Here is a 22,336-nt window from a genome sequence, read left to right on the forward strand (position 1 = left end):
ACACACTGCACACCTATGATGTCCATGTTTTCCCTCTTCATCTGATTTGCCACCTTAAATACCATATTTTTCATTTCAGCACTAATTAGGTTATCCAGTAAAAGTCTCTGTGACTCAGATTTTACCCCGTAAATTTCCTTTCTAGCTCTTCGGTAGTTATTTTCCTCTGTGTGTAAAAACGGCATTGGGAGTGGCTGCTTCTATGCAGATGATGCCCTGCCTAGCTGATTGAGGTCCCCCTTGCAGGAGGCAGGGTTCACTGGGGAGGTTCTCCTTCCAGGCCAAAATTGCAGTCCTCCTCTCATCGGGTGCATAGCTCCACCATGAGTAAGATCCCTCTAGCACCAGCTATATCAGTGATGTGTTTATTGAAAGAAGACTGGATCTTGTAGGGACTTAGCATCCCTGTGTATTAGACAGTAAGGTACCTCACAAGGGTCAGACCAGGGTCCTTCCCATGATGAGGTCCAGGGAAATTTGGGGAGGGTTGGCTTCTCCATGGATTCTACAGCTCCTCCAGTCAGGGTGCACAGTGCCACCACATGCAGGGCCCCCCTTCAGTGCCAGAAACTTGATTTAATGGGTCTAAGTGAAAGAAAGCTGAAAGGAAGTGGAGGAATGATATTTTAGGATGTCAGTGTGAAAGTGTGGGGTGAATGAAATAATAAGAGCAAAGGAAGTGGTTGAAGTATTGATTAGAGAAGAATTGTGGAACTGTGTGCCTGAGTACAAAGAGGTGAATGAAAGGTTGATGTAGCTGAGGATGATAATCCCCCACCATGGAAAGGTCATGTTGTTGGTTCCAAGCACACACCACTCCTTGGCCTGATTATTCAGAGACAAAGTCACATACCCTGTAGCCAGTTAGTATTAATTGTACTTCACTGTAGGTGTATGTCAGGAGTGGTGTGTCCATAGTACAGATTTTGTCCTGAACTGTATAGGGAAGTGAGTAACTTAATAAAGTAAGGTACTGTAACTGTCTTTGTGAATTAATACCTGCTAACATAATTTATTATTCCACTGTACAGGGACCAAGTGTCAAAGGGGTTGTGGCTACCAGAATCAAGGATGGTTCAGTTGTGTCGCCACACAGGCAAATTCTGGCACTACATGGGAGCTGAGACAGACATTGGCAAATGTTTGTATCCTGAAGAAGCACTCTACCTTATTGATATTGTAAGAAAACTGTTTTCTTTTCAAGTTTCTACAATATTGGTTTTCATTTTATATGAAAGTTTTCTTAATATTAGAATTCTGTACATTCAACCTCCCCCATTGTGAGTTTCTCATAAATATTCATTCTTTTCCTAATCATACCTTCTTGGACTCCCCACTACCTTCATTGTCTGATCAGAAAGTTTGATGCCTCTATAATTTCCTCTTTCGTAGGCATCAATTTTCCCCTTTTGCAGATACACACAGTAGTAGTAGTAGTAGTTGTTCCATAGGCAGTCTGGCCGAACAGCCCCGAGTCCCTTAGGAAGCCCATGGCCGAGACCGGGCTTTCCTACAGAGCTCTCAAAGAGTGTATGTTGTGTTGTTGGCATAGGTGATTGTGTGCAATGCAGTCTTCCATAATGTGCTTAATAGTATGGGGTGCTGTGTTCCATCCTGGACAGGCATCAGCAATGGAGTCATCCAGCCTCTTCTGGTAGCTTAAGAGGGCTGGATGGTGCCCACATCTCAGCCTGGCCAGGTGGACCCTGTCCTCACGAGGAAGATAGGATTCAGAAGGGTGGATGTCAGGAGGCCATGCATGCAGCTGTGTGTTGTCTTTAAGTGACTGAATGGAGCGGCTAATGATCTGAGTGTGGATATGCTTCTGGAAGCTGGTCTGAGGTGGGCGAGGGGGGAGAGATGACAGTATTTGTGTATGATATCGTGTGCTGGGTGTTTTTTCGATGTTCCTTGGTGTGGGTGGATGTGCTGCCATGTACTGTAGTGGATGTTGTTGGTTTGTGGAGGCTGCAGCAAGAAACTGGGTGCCTCTCATGTCTAACTTTGAGGACTTTGGTTTCTTGATGTAGGTGGTCTGTGTGGTAGTAGCTGTGCAGCCTGTGATTATTTTTAGGGCCTTGTTCTGTATGGTCTGTAGAGTGTTGTAGTGTGTTTTGGTGAGGTTAGAAGCCCAGGCAAGGCTTGCATAATTCATCACTGAACGTATGCATTGTATGCATACTGTGGTGGTGGTTTCTTTGTTGTGTCCGAATGTTGTATGGGCAAGTGACCTCAAAGCATTGAGTCTTGGTGTTATTTTATTTTTAATGTTTGTGATGTGTTGTTTAAATGACACTGATGTATTGTATGTTACACCAAGGATTTTGGGTGTGTGTGTGTGTGTGGTAGGGGGGGTGTTGTTTATGGTGAGGTGTGGGATGTGACTGTGTTCTGCTGTCCAGTTTGTGAGAAGAGTCACTGTAGATTTGGCTGGGGCTATTTTGAGCCTGTTTGTGGTGAACCATTCGTGTAATATGCTGAGGTAAAGTTGAATGATGTGTGCAGCTGTGTTTGCATTTTGGTGCGTACATGTAAGTGTTATATCGTCTGCATAGGAAGCTATGTGTATCTGTGGTGTGTGGGGTGTGGGTACGTCAGGCATGTATAGGTTAAAGAGTGTAGGGGACAAAACAGATCCTTGGGGGACGCATTTGTGAAGTTTCTGATGTTAGAAGACTGACCGGCAAATGTTATGTGTTCACATCTGCCTGCTAAGTAGTTTGCCAGCCATCTTTTTGTGTTATTGTGCATGTTTGTGTTGAGTATTTTGTTTGTGAGGTTGTGGCGGGGGATGGCATCAAAAGCTTTTGCTAATGTTTAGTGTGACTAGGAGCATTCTGTGTGGTGGCCTACTTGAATTCATGCCATCAAAAACTCTCTGTGTAAGGTCTGTAAGAAGGGTGTTTGTGGAGTGTAGTGGCCTAAAGCCATGTTGTGATGGGGCTAGGGGAATGTGAGGTGTGACTAGTTGTAGTACCAGTCGTTCAGTGACTTTAGAGGGCGATGTGAGGAGGGTAACGTGGGGTCTTTGTTGGGTTTAGGGATAGCGATGATATTGTCATGCTTCCAGATGTTGGGTATTATCTTGTGTGAGTAGCTGTAGTTTGATATGTTGGTGAGTGCTTGTATGCCTTGTGGTCCTAGGTGTTTAAGGTAAATGTTGCTTATGTTGTCTGGTCCACAGGCAGATGAGTGCTTGAGGTTGTTAATGATGTGCTTTGTCTGGTTGTAAGTGGAAGGTGCGTAGTCTGGGTCTGTGGGGAACTGTCTCTTACGTCGGATGATACGTCGGTCTTCAGGATGGGGGTTGAGATGGCTGACTTGTGAAAAGTGATTGATGAGAGTGTTTGCTTGTTGTTTGTTTGAGGGTATGGTGTCTGTTGTTGTGATGGCAGCATGTGATTGTGTGGTGTTGCTGGTGGAAGGTGTGATGCTGTTTAGTGTTTTATAGAGTTTACTGATGTTTGTTTTGTGGTCAAGTGTTTGGAGGTAATTTTTCCTGTTTAGTGTTTGATGTTCTGATATTTTATTGTTTATCTGAGTGTTTAGTTCTTGTATTTGTTGTATGGTGTCTTGTGTATGGGGTGTTGGGGAGTGTCGCAGTGTGTCCTGTTGTCTGATGAGGCCTTGAATATCTGGTGTGAATTTGGGGTTGTGTTTCTTTCTGTTGCCTCTAGGGATGTGTCTTTTGTCTGTTTTGTATGATTGTATTGAAAGTGTTCACAGCGGTGTTGATGTTTGTGATGGGTGTACTGTTTAGTGTTTCGAAATGTTGTTCTGTTTCAGTTACAAAGGCCTCCCAATTGGCTCTCTTATAATTAGTGTATGTGTGTTTGTGACCAGCTGGGGTGATACACACAGTTATAATAATGCCTTAGAGCCAGGCATCTGGAACAACACACCTGTATATAATCAAATTTATCAAATCAGTAACTAAACTCATACCTTTATTTCTTGAGGCCTTCATCATTTCAGCAGTCAACCTAGACACACCAGTTTCCCCAGTTTCCCCAACTGAATCATGCCAATTGCCTTGCTAATGGTAGGAGCATCAATCAAAGGCCAAGGACCAAATGCTGGATTTGCTATATAAAAGAAAATGATAATCTTACTATGAAAACGTTGCTAAAATATTAAAATCACAGAAGCAAACTGTCTGATATTGGTGAGTCATATAGCAAGGCTGACCTGTATATGGCATATGAGATAGAGGCAGGATTTTGGAGGTTTGAATGGTGTGTAAGTACTTGGGTGGCCCATTTCACGTGGCATGCAGTAAATAGTTCTCCTTTCATTATTTCTTTTCATGTTAATGGTTCCTGCTTTGTTCTATTTGAGGTAGAAAAATTTGTCAAGATGAAGATAATGATAGTGTTTGTTATTTTCAGGGCGAGCTTGAGGTTGAGGCAGGAGGAATTATACTGAGCATGCAACAGGCACAGGTATTGATGCTGCAAAATGGGAACCAGTTGGACCAGTATCTGGTTTATGCCCACCTCTCACGCACTGGCTGCAAAGTTGTCAGGCATCAGCCTCATCTCATCTTTACAAGTAAGTCTTCTCATGAGTGTTGTAGCATTTGTTGTAAACATATTGTATGTGATAATACGACCAACTTCATAAATTAGTTCTTGATAATTTGCTGCTTGATTGAAAATTACCAGGTAACATCCACTCACTCGATGTAGTGCTGCTCTCGGGTGACTACCCTTTCCTGTCTTCCATCTTTCCTCTTCTGTCTTTCTTTCTTTCTTGTTTTCCCCTTTCTTCTTTCTGTGGATGACTCTACACTGAGTGACAAGCCAAATGGTTTCCTGTACACTAGGAAACCATTTGCGACATTGGGTGGAAACCATATAACCAAAAGGTTTAGTGGGTAGTGAAGGCACTGCAACCTGATTGGACCTGTGTAGGTTTGTATCCAAGGGATGGTTGAGCTTTATTGCTCATGCAATGCCACTCAGAGATGTGTGAGGTTGGTCACTTTCATTTTAAATGTCAGGACAAAAATGCCTAGCCCTGGGCTCCTGTGCCCCTCTTGGGTCATTGCAGGATTAGATGATGTATGTATGTGTAACACAGTCATTTTGCAAATCACTTGGTAACACCATCATTTGGAAGAAAACTACCTAGTACGACATAACCTGGTAACATTATCATTCAGATGAAAATTACCTGGTAACGTTATCAATCGGATGAAAATTACCTGGTAACATTATCATTCGGGTAAAAATTACCTGGTAACATTATCATTCAGATGAAAATTACCTGGTAACACTGTTATTTGAATGAAAGTTACATGGTAACTCTTATCATTTGGATGAAAATTACCCTGTAACTCTATAATTTGGAATATTGTTGTAACAGTAAAACAGTTACCACAACTGTTCTCTGTTTGTTCTTTATTTTTACCTTGATACTGTATTAGAAACAAATATATGAGGTGCTACCCAAAAGTTCCTGAAATTGTACAAAAGAAGGAAAAAAACTTACATCGTTCTACTCACTACTGTCCGCTTCAAAGTAGTCTCCTTGGGCTTGCAGACATCAATCCCAGCACGTCTTCCAAGATCGAAATGCATTGTGGAAGGCCTTGAGCATCAGTTTGTTTACGACTTTCTGCTATTTTCTCCTGGATTTCCTAATTGGTGTCAAATCTTAGTCCATTCAACTGGATTTTCATTTTCGGAAAGAAGAAAAAATCACAGGTGGCCAAATCTGGTGAATACGTGGGGTGGGAGACAACCGGCGTGTGTTTTTTTTATACAAAAACTGCTGAACAACAAAGGCTATGTGCACAGGTGAATTGTCATGGTGAAACACCCATTGGTTTGTGTGCCACATGTCTGGATGTTTTTGCCTCATGTTGGCAGACAAAATGTGTTGGCAAGTTCCATACAGTAGGCTAACAGTGCCAGAAACATCATGGATTGCCCTCCTGTGATCTTTGAGGATGGTTGCACCAATTTTGTCCACAGTGTCAGGAATTGAACTGGTGGAAGGGCATCCAGAAAGTGCATTGCCATCTGTTAACATTCATCCGTTTTAAAACACCTAAACCAGTTGTAGGTTTGTGTAACCCCTAAAGCATTATCACGAAATGTTTGTTTTAACATGAAGTTTCCCTGTTGTGGTTGCACAATAAGAATAGGTAACTAGTTATTATTAGTCAACTAGGTACGAGTTTTTGCCGTGTTCTTCCCGAGTTTCACACAAAACTTGATGCACATATGTTGCTCCTTCACATCCTCCATTTTTGAGATCACAAAATTCCCAAACTAACCCAAACACAACTATAAAAAAACACACATTTAGCGAATGCATTCACCCTGCACAATGCGACTTAACACAGTAGGTGCACTGCCACCCGGCATCCACACACTGTATGACAAGCGGTTTCCACCCTACTTTCAGATTTTGGGAACTTTTGGGTAGCACCTTATAGATTAAGCAAAGGATTTAACCCCACCTCTATGAGGGAAATTTTGGAGATTTACACTGAGCCAATGGGAAAAATCAGCCCCTTCAAAAGCCACATTTATCATTATGAAATGGTAGTACAGGAAAGTCCTTCTATTTGAATAACCAATATCCAAATTTTCATCATCGTCATCATCATCATCCAGACCTCCTTTCCCACCCTAGGGCAGGGTGAGGAGTAGCAATGTTTCGACAGCCCAAATTTCCCCAATCCAATGGGCCATGCTTCCATTCACTCATCATTTAAGCCTCCGGAATCCTGGCTGTATCGGATACGGCAAAAACATTCACTACTATCTATAACTTCACATAAATGTATCCGATAGAGTCAGTCCGGATGCTGTCACATTAAACAGGGGTGCCAAATCCCTGATCATCCACTTCTCCTCACAATATTCATCCAGCCAGCTCGATCACTTGTCAGTTCCGTAGCCTCGCTGACTTCCACACTTTTCCTCACACGTTCATGCACCATATCTCTCCATCTTCTCCTTGTCCTACCTCACCTCCTTCCTCCTTCAGATTCGCTCAGATATACCTTTTTGACCTCTCTGTTGTTATCCATTCTCTCTACATGACCATACCATCTCAGTACACTCACTTCGATTCTGGTGTCCACAGACTTCCTCACTCCACATCTTTCACGAAATAAATTATTTCTTATCCTGTCCATTCTTTGTATTCCACATACATTTCTCAGCACTCCCATATCCACAGCTCACGCTCCTGACTTCTCATTTTGATGCCACACCATAGTCTCGCATCCATATGTTAAAGTTGGCACTGACACTCCTTCATGTAAGCCTCATGCAGCAGCAACACTCAAGCCTCTATTTCTTATCAAGGCCTTCATTGCACCCACTACTTTCCTTCCTGGTGTCACTCTACTTTCCACTTCATTTGCACATTTTCCTCTCTTTTCTATCACTGTACCCAGGTATTTGAACTCTCTCACCAATTCTAGTCTCTCTCCATTCACTGTAACATCACACTGGGAGTCACCTTCACTCTCAGTAACCATCACTTTACTCTTTTCTGTATTTACCCTCAAAGCACGATGCTCACAGACATCAGCAAAACTTTACGCTAGTCTACCAAGTTCTTGTCCGGTTTTTGCAAGTAGTACTGCATCTTCAGCATACAACAAATTTGAGATATTCCATTCATCGCCATTCATTATCAACGCCATCCTGCTCTCTATTACTCGTGTTTTTACTTCTCTCATCACCCCATCCGTATATATGCTGAACAACCATGGGGACACAACACAACCTTGTCGCACGCCCACACTGATCGCGAACCATTCACTTAGCTGCCCATTAACCCTTACACATGCTTCACTACCATCATAGAAACTCTTGACATCACCTAGCAGCTTACCATCTACACTGTACATGTGCAAAACTTTCCACAATCCTTCTCTGTCCACTTTGTCATATGCTTTATCCAGATCCATGAATGCCATGAACACCTTAGGGTCCTTCTCACATGCCATCTCCGCCATCTGTCTCACTGCAGATATTTGATCCACACATCCTCTACCACTCCTAAAGCCACCCTGTTCATCTCTTACTAGGGCTTCTATTATTTCTCTTACCTTCTGTATAATAATTCATCCATATACCTTTCCTACCACACTCAATGTATTTATGCCACGATAATTTTTGCACTCACTTCGCTCACCTTTCCTTTTGTACAGGGATACAGTCACAGTCTTTTTCCACTCTGCTGGCACAGTTTCACTCATCCATGCCTTCTTACATATCTCCAGCAAGCACTTCATTCCGCACTCTCCACTACACATAATCATCTCTGTTTACACCTCATCAACCTTTGCTGCTTTCCCATTTTTCAGCCACTTCACAGCGACCTTCACCTGTGCGAGTGTCACGTCTCCTGGCACTGCATTCCTTTTCTGTGCACCCCCAAAACCAGTCATGTTTACAGCTGCTCTGCTGTCTCTATTCCCATTCATCAGGCTTTCAAAATATTCTTTCCGTCTGATCCATACTTCATCCCCATGGGTTAATAATCTACCACCTACCTCCTTCACACCATCACGTTTCTTTCCACCTTCATTTCTGCATTTCCGCACTTCTTTCCAGAATAACTTCTTATTTTCAGAGTAGTTTACATTCGTTTTTCTTCCTAGATCATCATTTACCTCCTCCTTTTTCCTCTTTGGTTGTCTCTTTACGTTCTTCTTGCTTTCAGTATATTCAGTTATTTATTTAATTGAACCCATGTCCTGTAACCACTCTTGCCACTTCTTCCTCTTTTCCTCCACTGCTCCCTTAACCTCTTCATCCCACCATGCCGTACCTTTCTTCTTTGTTGTTACTCTTGCCACACCACACATCGCTTTAGCATTTCTAACTAAGCAGTTGCTATATGCATTCCACCAGCTGTCCAGATCCATTTAATTCCAATTCACTGATTCTAACTCCTCCCCTGCTTTGGTCCTGTATTCATCTGCCATTTCTTTGATCCTCAGCTTCTCGAATTTCAGTCTTTCTCCCTGACTGCTCCTCTCTCTCCTGGTCCACCTCACTCCTCTCAGCTTGATCTTGCATACCACAGTCATATGATCTGAAAGACCTCCACATCGTCCTCTCACAGCCCTTGTATCATCTCCCATTCCCAGCATCAACCTCACTATGAGCACATAATCAGTCAGGCTCCTTTCACCATGATCCCTGCCCCCTCAATACCATGTACATATATGTGCATCTTTGTGTTTGAAATATGAGTTACATATGCACAACCTCCTTTCCTGACACGTATCCTTCAGTTGCTTCCCATTGTCATTCTCTCCTGGTACTCCATTACAGACTATTATGTTTTCCTCAGGACCAATGCCTACTCTTCCATTCATGTCGCCCATTACGATCGCTTTATAGCTCCTGGGCATTTCTCCCACTGCTTCATCCAGCTCATCCCAAAACCTGTCTACCTACCTTACACTACATGAATCAGCTTCGCGAGACCTTCACAACACACACTTCTTACAACAATAAACACTAGCAAAGTCTCTGATGCCACTGCACAGTGCAAACTTGTTACCAAAATATAAAACACAAACATCAAACACAACACCAAATTGCTGGCTTGCCAACTATCTATCAGGCAGACAAGCACATGTGACATTCCAGGGCAAGTATTTTTGTCTCCCCACAAGTTCCTCTCAGTTAAGAGGAGGATGTTCTTAGGCTCAGATGTGCAGAGATGATAATGATGTGTAGTGCATCCTAAATGACAGATCTGGGAGGTCACGATTGCAAATAAAGAGCTGAAGGAAGGATGGGAGAGCATCCTTAATGACAGATCTGGGGTGTTAGGATTGCAAATAAAGAGCTGAAGGAAGGATGGGCCTTGAATGTATTTCATGTTGTGATGAGACGGGGTAGATTGAGATGGTTTGGACATGTGGGAAGGAAGGAGAGACAACTGGGTGCAGAAGGTAACAGGTGTGATTATTGAGGGTAGGATTGCCAGAGGTAGATTGAAAAAGACTTGAGACAAGGTCAGGGGAATGGGAGGATCTGAAGAGAGAGGCTGGTAAAGATTGAGCCACATGGAGAGGCATCATTAAGTGATCAGTGCCAGCACATGCAAGCATGTTGGAGACTTTATAAATGAATGAAAAAATGAAGGTACCCCATTACTTCCATACCCATCTCTGTTCATCACTGCCCTCAGTGTACCTGCAACCTTCCTTTCTTTCTGTACCCTTCTCTTGCACTTGATCCTCTGAACTCAGTGTACCTGCAACTTTCCTTCCTTTCTGTACCCTTCTCTTGCACTTGATCCTCTGAACTTCATTCTTACTCATCGCACTAAATCTCTGAAGACAGTTTCATTTTCCACTCCCTGACTATTCAACTTCACTATGCACTCAGGAACTTTGTTCTCAGAGACCATAAATTTACAGTTACATTGTTTTTTTAATTTCATTTTTTACATGCTCTTCCAAACTCATTCACCAACCAAGTCATCTTCATTTATCAGAACAAGATTATTAGCAAGCATCTGTTTAAGTATATTTCAAACCCTGACGTTTCTCACCAGTGGAAACATTCCAGCATCCACTCCATTACCTGTATTTCTTTTGCAGCACCATCCAGATAAAAATTAAACAATCATGGACATGTGACACACAGTCTCTCTCTCATTTACTTCATCATTCACAGATTTTATTCCAGGTTGCCTTCCATTGGAAGTCCTTAGTCCAGTCCTGGTAGAATAAATCATTAATTACTTGTGGTACATTTATTTATATTCTGTGAGTCCCCTGCTCACAAGTGTTCCTGACTAAAGTTTATGCAGGGAAGCCATTAATTACTGGTTGTATGTTTATTAACATTCTGTGAGTTCCCTGCACACAAGTATTATCAAATAACTTTTCTCCAAGTTGCGAATGGCAGAAAAGGAATTGCTGAAACCTCTTGTACGCTGTGTCTGCAGTATCAGTAAGAAAGTAATTCCCAATTGTTTATTGCAATATATTATATAGTATATGTATATATTGCAGGGTATGAAAAGCAACTTAGATTGGATCAACATCAGACAAAAACAAAGAAGAAACTGAAGCTGAGTAACCAGGGTGATGGATACAGTGTGAATGATAATGAAGAAACTGGAACTGCATGTAAGGAGCAAGATGAAACTCTGAAGGAGCTTTATGCCTGTCTAGGAGAAGCTGCTATTAACCCTCTCATGAAAGTACAAGATCAGCATAACAAGCAGCCTGAAGAGTTGGAAGATTCTGTTACTAAAAAAGAGACTACAAGCACTACCATTACTCAGTATGAGGAAACACGTAGGAAACTTATTGAAAAATTTCCATGCATGTTTAAGAAGGATGCCATGGACATAAATGTTGAATCTTCAGAGTTACTTCCTGAAGGGTGTGAGCCCAAGAAAGAGACATATAATGTCTCGCTCATGGCTTTATGGTATTATAGCATATATGAAGATGGTCGACCTGGCGATGATTGTGTCTTACAGGATACTGGTACGTATGGGAGAAAAAGACACAAACCTCATTATAGTAAAACTTTCATGAATGAGGGACCAAATGTCAGCAACTGGCGAGATCATCCAAACTTAGAAGACGCCAGATTTAGGGGCAAGAGGCATGGTGGAGGCTTGAGACACACCAATAAATGGCGTAGACATGGATATGCTGATACTGTCTCCAATTGGAGAGAGGCTTTCCCGGATGATGATAACAGAGAACGGGGGCCCATCCAGTATGATAATGATAATTGGAAAAATGATCAGTGCACCCATTTTCATGATAACAGGGACGAGGGATACTTCCAACTCGATAATTGGAGAAATGATCAGCGTATCCAGTTTGATGATACTAGACATAGACAGCACATCCAAGATGGACATGGAAGAAGACTAAATTATCAAGATGATTGCTCATGGAAAGGACAAAGTACCCATACCAATGATTACTGGAGAGAACAGCACTTGCAGTTTAATGATTTGAGAATGGAAGATACTGAAGAAAGGACAGAACAGTACCAGACTGGAAAAGACTGGGGAATAAATTATGAGATATGCAGTGCTCCTGACATGGAAAATAATGGTTTGAGAACAAAAAAGTATATCCCTGAGACTGAAAGTGGGATTACACAGATGTTCAGAAAAGAGAATTACAAACATGAAGAAAATTTTGAGCAGAAGATACCAGATAACACTGACCATGAAGAGCAGCAACCTAATCAGGATGAGACTGTGGACTTCAACTCACGTCCAGGGTGGAAATGCAAGTGGCACAAGAAGCAGAGGCAGCAGGGCAGGGATCACTACCCATGTGCGCTATTAAGGGTGAGATCAAAGACATTCTGTTCATATTATTTTTCACTTTGGTTAGTCATTTTTCACTTTGGTTAGTCACGTTCAGTAAGCAGTATAGAGTAGGGGGATTATTTTGACTGCTGACTGCATGAGGACAGTATATTATGTATCTGGGATTTTTTCTTTTTTTTTCTATTTTTTCTTTGGGGGGAGGTGGAACTGAAGGGGAGGACAGGTGTTTCCTTGCACTTTCTTTTCAGCATACTGTATAAATGAAGACATGTTGAGAAAGATAATAACATCATTGATCAGACCAGCTCTGAAGTATGCATCAGTAGTCTGGAATCCTCATCTCAAAAAACACATAGATAAGATTGAAAAAGTACAAAGGGTAGCTACAAGATGGGTACCAAACTTAAGGGATCTAAGCTACGAAGAAAAACTGGAAAAATTCAATCTACCAACACTATAGGAGAGAAGGAAAAGAGGAGATGTGATTATGCTATATAAATGCATCTCAGGGAAAGAGAAAATAGACGTAAATGACTGTATAACCTATGGGGAAGCATCAGCAAGAGGACACGGCAAAAAAAAAAAAAAAAAAAAAAAGACGATAAAGATGTAAGGAAGTTAAGTTTCCCAAATAGGGCAGTTGATCAGTGGGATGCACTACCAAATGAAATAGTGTGTGCCAAAACTGTTCATAAATTTAAAGATGTGTATGATAAAAATGGTTTAATACACGGGCCAGTAGGAACTTGACTCATTCTTGTAGGGATACAGTTAGGTAAGAACACACACACACACACACACACACACACACACACACAGAAAGAGAGAGAGAGAGCCTGTTGTATGTGCATACTAGCCTTCACTCATAGTTGCAAAAGTCATAGGTTTAAATTGTCAGTACTTTCTCTCAGTCACGCACAGCCTTCCTTATATTCATACCCTCCTAAATTCTTCTTCATATAATCTTGTTTGTTTATTTTTAATAGTGGACTGAATAATCATATTCCATTGCCAGGGTTTATTTGTCAGAAAGTATGGCATTATTGTATCTGTTGCTCTGTTTTGCAGGTTAGCAAAGATATAAAGTGCTGGAAAGATTATAAACAGTTTGTTAAAGAAAAGTCTTGGATGAAGATGTTGAACAGAGGTCCAGCCAATGCCTTGTGGAAGGGCCCTACTACACCTCTCTTCAAGCCTTCTCCAGGCATCTCCACACGTGAGTTATATTTACCCAAGTCTTTGGTTTATGGATGATTTGGGCAAAGAATGTACCATTATCAATTAGTAAGTGGATGGTTACTACTGACTGTGATAGGTGTTATGATCTGAGTGGTGAATGGTTACAGGCTTGGTATCTAATTACTCAGTCATCACTCAGTGGTAGGGAACTCAGCCGAAAGTACGTTGAGTCAGATTCCAAGTGGAAACTCACAATATAAATTAGAATATGTACACTTAACTGATTTTTTTTTGTAACAGTTTTTAGCAATTGTGAGGGAGAAAATTGGTGGGTTTTAGTTTAAGACCCTCTTTTTACCGACTCGGTCACATCCCTGCAAAAGCTGTGTATCCATATTATGCCTAGATCTGGCCCTTAATATATGTAATCATGCCAGTAGAAAAGAAGTCATGTCACTGCTGTACCAGCATCCCTATCATAGTTCATCATTCATTTCTGGTTTCCACATGTAGCCCATGGGGTTTGAGTCAGCTTTGTTCTTTGCCATCTCTTGACTAATACCTCGGTATCTTAGGTCAGCACGCACCACCTCCTTCCATATGTTCCTTAGACTGCCCATCCATTGATGGCCAGATACATTAGAACCTGTGTATGTCCTCACCTACATCCCTGGTCCATCCTCATGACATGTCCAAGTCATCTCTGTGTCCTCCTGTCTTCTTCCTTTCTGATGCTTTCCACTCCCAGCCATCTTCTTAGCTCTTCCAAGTATATTCCGTCATTCAGTTTTACTCCACTTATTGGATCATTCTCTTGTTGCTTTGTTCCAGTGTTGTTATATTAACTTCTTTTATGCTTATGTTTTGCTACCATACAGTGTGACACTGACACAGGTATAAATTGCAGACAAATGAATCAAGGCCACCTGCTCCTCCTTACCAATGGTTAGTTGCTCATCTCATTTATTAATACTGGGTGCAGCCTGGAATGTTATCCAGTGTTGATTCACTTTTGATGCTGGTTTGAACATGCTCCCCCCCCCCCTCTCTCTTATTCTGATTCTTGTTTTTGAGTCGAATAGTATGGCAGGCAGTGATTCTACAACAGAATCTAATATGAATTTGTTTTCATCTCATACAGCATGTAAACGTCATCTTATAGTGGTGTGATGTGGTTAATGAATATTGAGTTTTGCTGGTATGGAGTAACCTGGTTAACCTCCTCATGGTGATGCTGATAAAATGATATTGTCTGCGATTTGAATTGATGTGGTAATACTGGTACTGATATTTCTAATGACTCTGTAATTCATATATTTTCATAAAAAATGCGAAGTCCTTTTGTATATATGGAGTTGTGGGAAGAGTGGTATTGCTGATGGTGGTAACATCAACAGACAGGGATCGCCATGCTTGGGAGTGGTAGGGAGGAAAGCCCATTCATTGTTCACTGGTTTGCCAAGAGGAGTTAGCCAGGCTCTTAGATATCTAAATCTCAATTTTGTTGCAGGCGCAGTGCTTCTTTAATTGTATAATTATGACTGGACATGTACAGTGCATAGGGGGCGACTAAAGGCCCAAATGATAACTATGTACAGCTTGGCCATTAGACATAACGGCATTCAGCAGCTTCCAATTTACTTCATATGTTCTTAGTATTTTCCACTTTACTTGTCTATCCACTGTGTCATATGCTTTCTCCAAATCCATGAAGGCCATATACAGCTTCATTCCCATCTTTAGAAACTTTTCCACTAAAGACCCAAGGATGAATATGTGATCTACACAACCTCTTCCCTTCCTAAAACCTCACTCATCATATCCAACTAGGCTTATTTCCTCTGTTATTTACCTTACTCTGTCAGTAAGAATCCTACCATATACTTTGCCAATTACATTAAGTAGACACATGCCCCTATTGTTGCCACACATTTCTCTTTCCCCTTTTCCTTTGTACGGAAGAGTAATTGTACCTGATTTTCAATCCTCCAGGACTCTGCCTTCCTCCGAGACCAATTTGTACATCTTCCATATCCATTCTACCACTATCTCTCCCCCATGCATCATCATTTCACCACATGCTTCATTTGTTCCTGGGGCTTTCCCCATTTTGCATCCACTATTTTCGTCTTACTGATCTCTTCCTCCTTTCTCACCACCCTCCTTTTCCCAGCCATTCCCCAACCACTTATACACTTATTACTTTCATTGTTTGTGTTTAACAATTCCTTAAAGTGTTTCCTCCATCTGCTCACTTTAAAATGTTTTCTCCATCTGCTCTCTTTTTCACCTTTCTCCACACTCAGTCTGCCTTTTTATCTTTCAGTCCCCAACTAACTTATTTATCACCTTGTCTAACTCTCATTACCTCCTTCCAGAACATTTTCTTACATCCCCTCCACTTCACACTCAGATTCCTTCCAGATTCCTCATCCACATTCTTCTTACTCTCCTACTAACCTTTTCAATTCTCTTCCTTTCTACCAGGGTTGGCGTTGATTAAATCAAACTGATTTAATCATGTGATTAAATCAGTGATTTTTTTTACTAAAAAATCATGATTTTTTTGAATTTTTGATTTTTTTTATTTTTTCACCTAAAGATTAACAAATAGAATCTGAGGGTTTATAAAGGTTGTGTATAACTTTGCATTCATTTATTCTGATTTTATACTTATGCATTAAGTGAGCAGATTTTTAAGGAATGGTGCCAGTTGAAACTGTTACATTGTATGACACATAAAATAATTTTAAATTTGTGGAACTAAGGATTGATAATATTTGCAAGTTGCAACATACATTTTAGATAATCAGGGTCCAAGCAACACCCTTCCGGGCCCCGGTACTGCTTTTGAAATGTTTCCTACCGTATATGATGAAAAAATAAAAAAAAATAAAAAACAAAAAAAATCGATTAAATCATTGAATTTTTTATTTTTTTGATTTTTTTAAAAAAATCAAAAAAATCTCCAACCCTGCTTTCTACATATAACTCTCACTTCCATCTCTCAGTTTCCTCCATGCATCTGCTGCTTCCCATCCACTCACCATATGCTTCCTTCTTTTGCATCACAGCATGCGTCACCTCTACATTCCACCACGCTGTTCCTTGCACCCCTTTTCGTCTTTTCTTCACCTCACACACCACCTCACATGCTGCACAGATTTCATCTGTGAAAATCTTGCACACACCTTCTACCTGCATCTGCTCCAAATCATATTTACCCAATCACTCCTCTACTTCTCTTTTTATATTCTCTCTCTTTTCCATCGTCTTGCAACCTTTCTACCTCCTTGTATGGACTACTTCCTCCTGTCCTTCCCTCCTTATATTCCTCCATTGCACTTGAACCTTGACTTTCACCACCTCCAAGTGATGGTCAGAAACTCTATTTCCATAGCCGCATGCATCCATTACATACCTTCTCATTCTGTCATCCACACACACACATAATCAGTCATTGCCCTCTGTTCATTCAGTTCACCAGCCACCCTTCTCATCACTCACCAGTATACCTGTGGATCATTTTGTGCCTAAAGAGGGTATTGGCCATCACCAGCCCGCTCCCCACACAAATGTCCACTAGAGCACTGCCATTCTCATCCACTTTGGAGGCATACCCCACTCACCAACTACTCCATCCACCGTCACATTCCCTACTTTTCCATTCATATCTCCTGTCAAAAACACTCATTCCTCTCAGACTCCTCCATGCATGTTTCCACATTTTCACTGAACTCTTCTTTCACTCTGCTTGCACGATCTTGCATTGACGCATACTGCACACACAGTCGCCCACGGTTGTAATCCAACTTTCAGTCTTACCCGCACAATCCTTGAACCAACTGATCCATCCCTCATCCAATCCTATGTCGTCCCATGAGGAGCATAGGAGCCCAGGGCTAGGCAAGTTGGTCCTGACATAAGATGAAAGTGACCAGCCTCACTTATCTCTGAATGGCATTACATGAGCAATAAACCCCAACCACCCTATGGACATAAACCTGCACCAGCTCAATCCTATTGAAGAGCCTTGATTACCCACTAAACCGCCAGGTGCCATAATTTGGTTTTATGGTTACCACCCAGCATAGTAAATGGTTTCTTGGTGTACAGGAAACCATTTGGCTCGTTACTCAGCGTAGAGCCACCCGTAGACAGAAGGAAGAGGAAAGAATGAAGGAAAGAAAGACAGAAGAGGGAGTGTAAAGTCACCCATATGCAGAAGGAAAGAGAAAGAATGAAGGTAAGAAAGACAGAAGAGGAAGGAAGGAACCAACTGATCCATAATGTCTTATATTCTCCCTCCATCTCTTGCACACAACAATACATACACCCTCTTTTGCTCTCTCATTCTCACCTACTCCCACACATATACCCCATCCACACTCCCACTCTCTCACACTCTCACCTTTCCATTTCGTCTCAGTTAATCCACATATGTCCACTTTTGCACCCTCACGCACCTGGACAATCCCTCTCTCATTCACCTCATCATTCGCATCCCTAACATTTCATGTTGCTGTCGAAACCATGTCCTTGAACGGTCCTTGGTCGTCACCTGTTTGTCCATTCTGGTTCGAGGCTTCTTGTTTGTTTTTTTGGTTAGTTTTTCCATGGAGGGCCATTAACTCTCTTCCAACCCACTTTTCAACACATAAGGAACACGTGTTGGTTGATTATAAGGTTCCCACTCAGCTTATTAAATGATTTCCCAGTTTACAGGAAGTCATTTGGCCTGCCATTCAGTGTAGTGCTACCCTGAAATAGAGTACCACTACACTGAGGGGGTGGATGATGGGCTTATTTCATATTTGTTTTTCTTTCACAGAAAGTGCCTTGAAGATGTGTAATCTTGAGAGTGAAATGAACAACTGGGATGTTTATAGAGCAAGAGTTGAGCAGGACTTGCATTTGATCATTGTTTATGATGCCTACCTTCCAATCACACCATACAAGAAGTCCAACCCATCTCCACCAGACAAAAGGATTGTAATCATGAGGTATAATAAATTAACCTAGTCTGTAACTTACAAAAGCTAAACTGTAATGTAGCAATGATTTCTTTGGTGGAAATTACGGAGCAAAAGATGATGATGAAAATTTGAGCAAGTTATGACTTCAGTGGTAGTAATATTGTGCAATAAGTGCACTACATATTGTCAGTTCATAATACAGTGATCCCTCAATTATCCAGACGCTCAGTATCAGGATGCTGGGCCTTGGCTCTATTAAACCATATCCGAATTTACTTGCTATTATTCAGATGTAAAAGTGCCCCAGAACTTTGGCCGGCCAACCAACATGTCCATACATTTGGTATCGTGGCCGCTGGGCCTGAGCCGTGAACGGGAAGAAGTCTGTAGCCCACAACCATAGCTAAAATGTCTGTCTGCTCCTGTACTGAATGGTCAAAGTCGTGCGCTTGTTCGATCACTCCCAGTGAACCTCCAGCACCCAAGCAATACGACTGTAATCCGCAAGTGGTGTCCAAACGTCCGTACACACCCCCACCCGATGTCTAGTATTGCGCGGCCACTGGGCTAGCTCCTTCCTCACTGCCACCTTATGTGACACAGACCACAAGCCACGAGTACATGTTCACTGACAGCACCTGTCCGCCACTCCACTGAACATTGGTAGTCGCAGGGCCACAGGGCTAAGTCTTGACCAACAGCCACCACCATTGAATGGAGACCTAAGCCACAAGTACATGTTCAGTGACAGTGCCTGTCTGCCTCTCTACCAAACTTCGAAAATTGCACGGCCACCAGGAGGCACTCATACCACATACAAAGAGAGAGAGAGAGACCTTCCCACACTGAGTACAATATCAGTACAGTACAGTAATTTCTGTACCAGTGCAAATAATAGTACTACAATAGTGTACTGTACACAGTGTATATGTACAGTACAATAGTGTACAGTACACTTCCATTTGGTATGGGTATTCATTTCAGTGCCACAGTCACCCACCTTTACCAAGCATCCGTATTGGGATAGGTTAGGTTTGGTACGGTAAAATACAGTTAAGCTATGTAATTTTGCCTGAGAAACATATTGAGCATATTTTTGAGAAAATCCAATGGTAATATTTGAAAGGATGAGGTGAGCGTGGTTCCTGGCTGAGGGGTGCTGGTGGCCACCGTGCATGCAACACACACTACAATAAGCAGGGGTACTGTGCATACAGTAGTGTTTAGGTGGGGTGGTTTTTGGTTTTCAGTGGTTTTTCTGCATGGTTTTCTTGGCATTTGCTATTACTTTTGATATACCTATGTATGTTTTGATGTCTAAATATGCCTGAATGACTGGCAAACACTGCAAAATTAAGCATAGGTAGTGTAGAAATAAGTTTGGTTTAGGTTGGAGGTGGGTATAGGTAGGGTGTGTGTGTGGTAGGGGAATACAGTAGTGTTCATTATCCGGATGTTGCCACTACCCAGACATGCCTTTGGCTCTATTATGTCCAGATAATTGAGGGATTACTGTATTTATTATTTCTACTACAGATATCATACTATATTTTCCGCTGACATACGGCAAAATTTACACCCCTTGGCCTGCCTGAGAGAGCCAGTTACCACGCACTTGACCACAGGAGAGGGTGTACAGGATATTTTTCTTTCATGGCATCTCTGGCGGATTCCAGTATTGGCAAGAGTATTCCTCATGAGGATGCTTATTTAGATGTATCAGATGATGATGCAGCAGTGTATGGTGTCAGTAGATGACAGGCTGTGATTCTGAAAATGACAGCAAGGTTGATGTGAGTGAGGAGGAGGAGGAAATTAGTAGCGAGCTTAGTGATCCCACACTCTCGGCAACAAGTGGGTCAAGGTTGCCGTCACCTTCACATGTGTCCACATACTTCGTGCTTCTGTCTGATCCATTTGGAGATGCTGGACCTAACATTCTGCCTAGTGTGGATGAGGCTTTTGTGAATGTGCATCCAGGAATTGTTGCACATCATGCATCACATTCAATGACTGCACTTGATTGCTTCCAGCTGTTTATCATCCAAAATCAACTCATCTTACAAGGTAAATAAATAAGCCATCCATCTGTGCATGACATTTTTTCAAGCCAATCTGTACAGTAGTTACCTGAGTAACAGTACTTTAGCATATGTAAACTTATATAATGAGTTATTTTATAATCATTTTTTTTACAATACCAACATCATCAGTATACATTACAAACAAATCACAAAGAGTGAATAATTTGGATGTGGCAAAAAAACATACCCTATCCCTCACACTACAGGAGGGGGAGCTGTCGGGTCAGTGTGGGGATGAATGTAGTGTTTACACTGGGGGGAGGATTTGGCAAAGAAGGAGTTAACAGCATTCAAGAACATCCCATATACAGTACTCTATGTATTTTTAATGCCTTCCACATTCCTTTTCTATCTTCCTTGTCACATACTTTCCCAGAAACGTGAAGGCAACATACAGCTTCTTTTCCTTCTCTAGATACTTTTCCACTGAACATCCTACAACAAATATCTGTTCTGCACAACCTCTTACTTGTCAACAAGCCCCCACAATCTCCAACTGATTCCTTAGCTATTTCCCATACTATGTTGATAAGTGTCCTACCATATATTTTTCCTAACACACTGAGAAGAGAAATTCTGCGATTGCCACGCCCTTCTGTTTCCCCCTTACTTTGTCTAGGAGAACATTTAAACCTGATTTCCAATCCTCCAGGACCCTATCTTTTTCCCAGGCCAATCTGCACATCATCCATAGCCATCCATTCTGTCACAAACTCACACTTGTATTTCAGCATTTCGCCACACACATTTCATCCAGGCCTGAGGCTTTTTCATTTTTAACTTTCTTCATTGTTTCAAATCCATCCTTCCTATTGGTCTCATAAAGATATTAAAATAAATTTCTTACATTTAGGAATGGTTCAGTGCCCACCCCTGGTCAGCTATTGGAGTTGACAACAAGATTTCAGGACAACGTAGCAGTGGCTTGTGCTCTGGTAGTAGGTGGGGAAGTGCGATTTTACACCTTCACATCGCTGTCACTCCCTGCCCCGCAGACGTCATGATAACTCACCCCGGTGCATTGCAATATATATAAACATATATAAACCGTGCTCTTGTCACTGCCAGTCATACTTTTTAGGGATAAATATTTAATTCCATTAGAAATGGAACATTATGATAAAATTTTATGTGAGATGAGAAGTATATACAGTGCTGTACAAATGTGTAAAGTACATGTAGATCAAAAGATATGAAGGAAGAACAGTGTATTTTTAAGCCAGAATAACTGGAGCTATATCCATCCATTCTTTAAGAGAATCTTAATGACCACCGGATTGAATATATTCATACTTGTTGTTAAGTTTTTCATAGCTTCTCAAAGTTTACTACTTTTTTTTTTTTTTTTTTTTTTTTTTTTTTACCCCAAAGGATGGCAGGGATACTTTCATTATTTCTTTTGGGTACTGCTAGACAGCTTCATTCACCTTAGGAAAACACCTAACCCTTAGATTATGAAAATTTCTCTCAGTTAAACCATAAAGGATGGCTAGAACACCAGGATTTATGGTGACCAACACCAGATTTTTTTCTTTCTGTTGAAATAGAAGCCTCCCCTGTGAGGGTTATTGATAACATGGATTATCTCTTTTTTCTCTTTTGCAGTACAAATTCTTGATGGCAGTATTAAGGTAGAGTTGGCTGTAAGTTTTCTCTGGTAAAGGATACACTAAAGTCTCTAAAGAACCATCCTTATGACTTTCCCTTACTGTTTTATGCATTGACATTTTAATCATAAAAGGTGCCTTGTAGCATTTCATATGATTTTCATCAGGAGGCACCAGACATATTATG

At 41.4% G+C, this 22,336-nt stretch overlaps 1 protein-coding gene across 1 annotated transcript in view; it reads left to right on the forward strand.

Moving 5' to 3' along the window:
- The window catches only part of Tsen54 (tRNA splicing endonuclease subunit 54), a 24,936-nt gene extending 3,390 nt beyond the window's left edge, over positions 1-21,546 (forward strand). Inside the window, exons 3-8 of the mRNA XM_080284489.1 lie at positions 1,032-1,179; positions 4,389-4,551; positions 11,012-12,321; positions 13,372-13,519; positions 18,314-18,485; positions 21,396-21,546. Coding sequence (XP_080140615.1) covers positions 1,032-1,179; positions 4,389-4,551; positions 11,012-12,321; positions 13,372-13,519; positions 18,314-18,485; positions 21,396-21,546 — 2,092 coding nt within the window. The remainder of the gene's footprint in view (positions 1-1,031; positions 1,180-4,388; positions 4,552-11,011; positions 12,322-13,371; positions 13,520-18,313; positions 18,486-21,395) is intronic.
- Positions 21,547-22,336: the final 790 nt, after the last annotated feature.

This window comes from Coenobita brevimanus, chromosome 101, assembly GCF_032717465.1.
Source record: "Coenobita brevimanus isolate Jiangsu-jjx chromosome 101, ASM3271746v2, whole genome shotgun sequence".
NCBI lineage: Eukaryota > Metazoa > Arthropoda > Malacostraca > Decapoda > Coenobitidae > Coenobita > Coenobita brevimanus.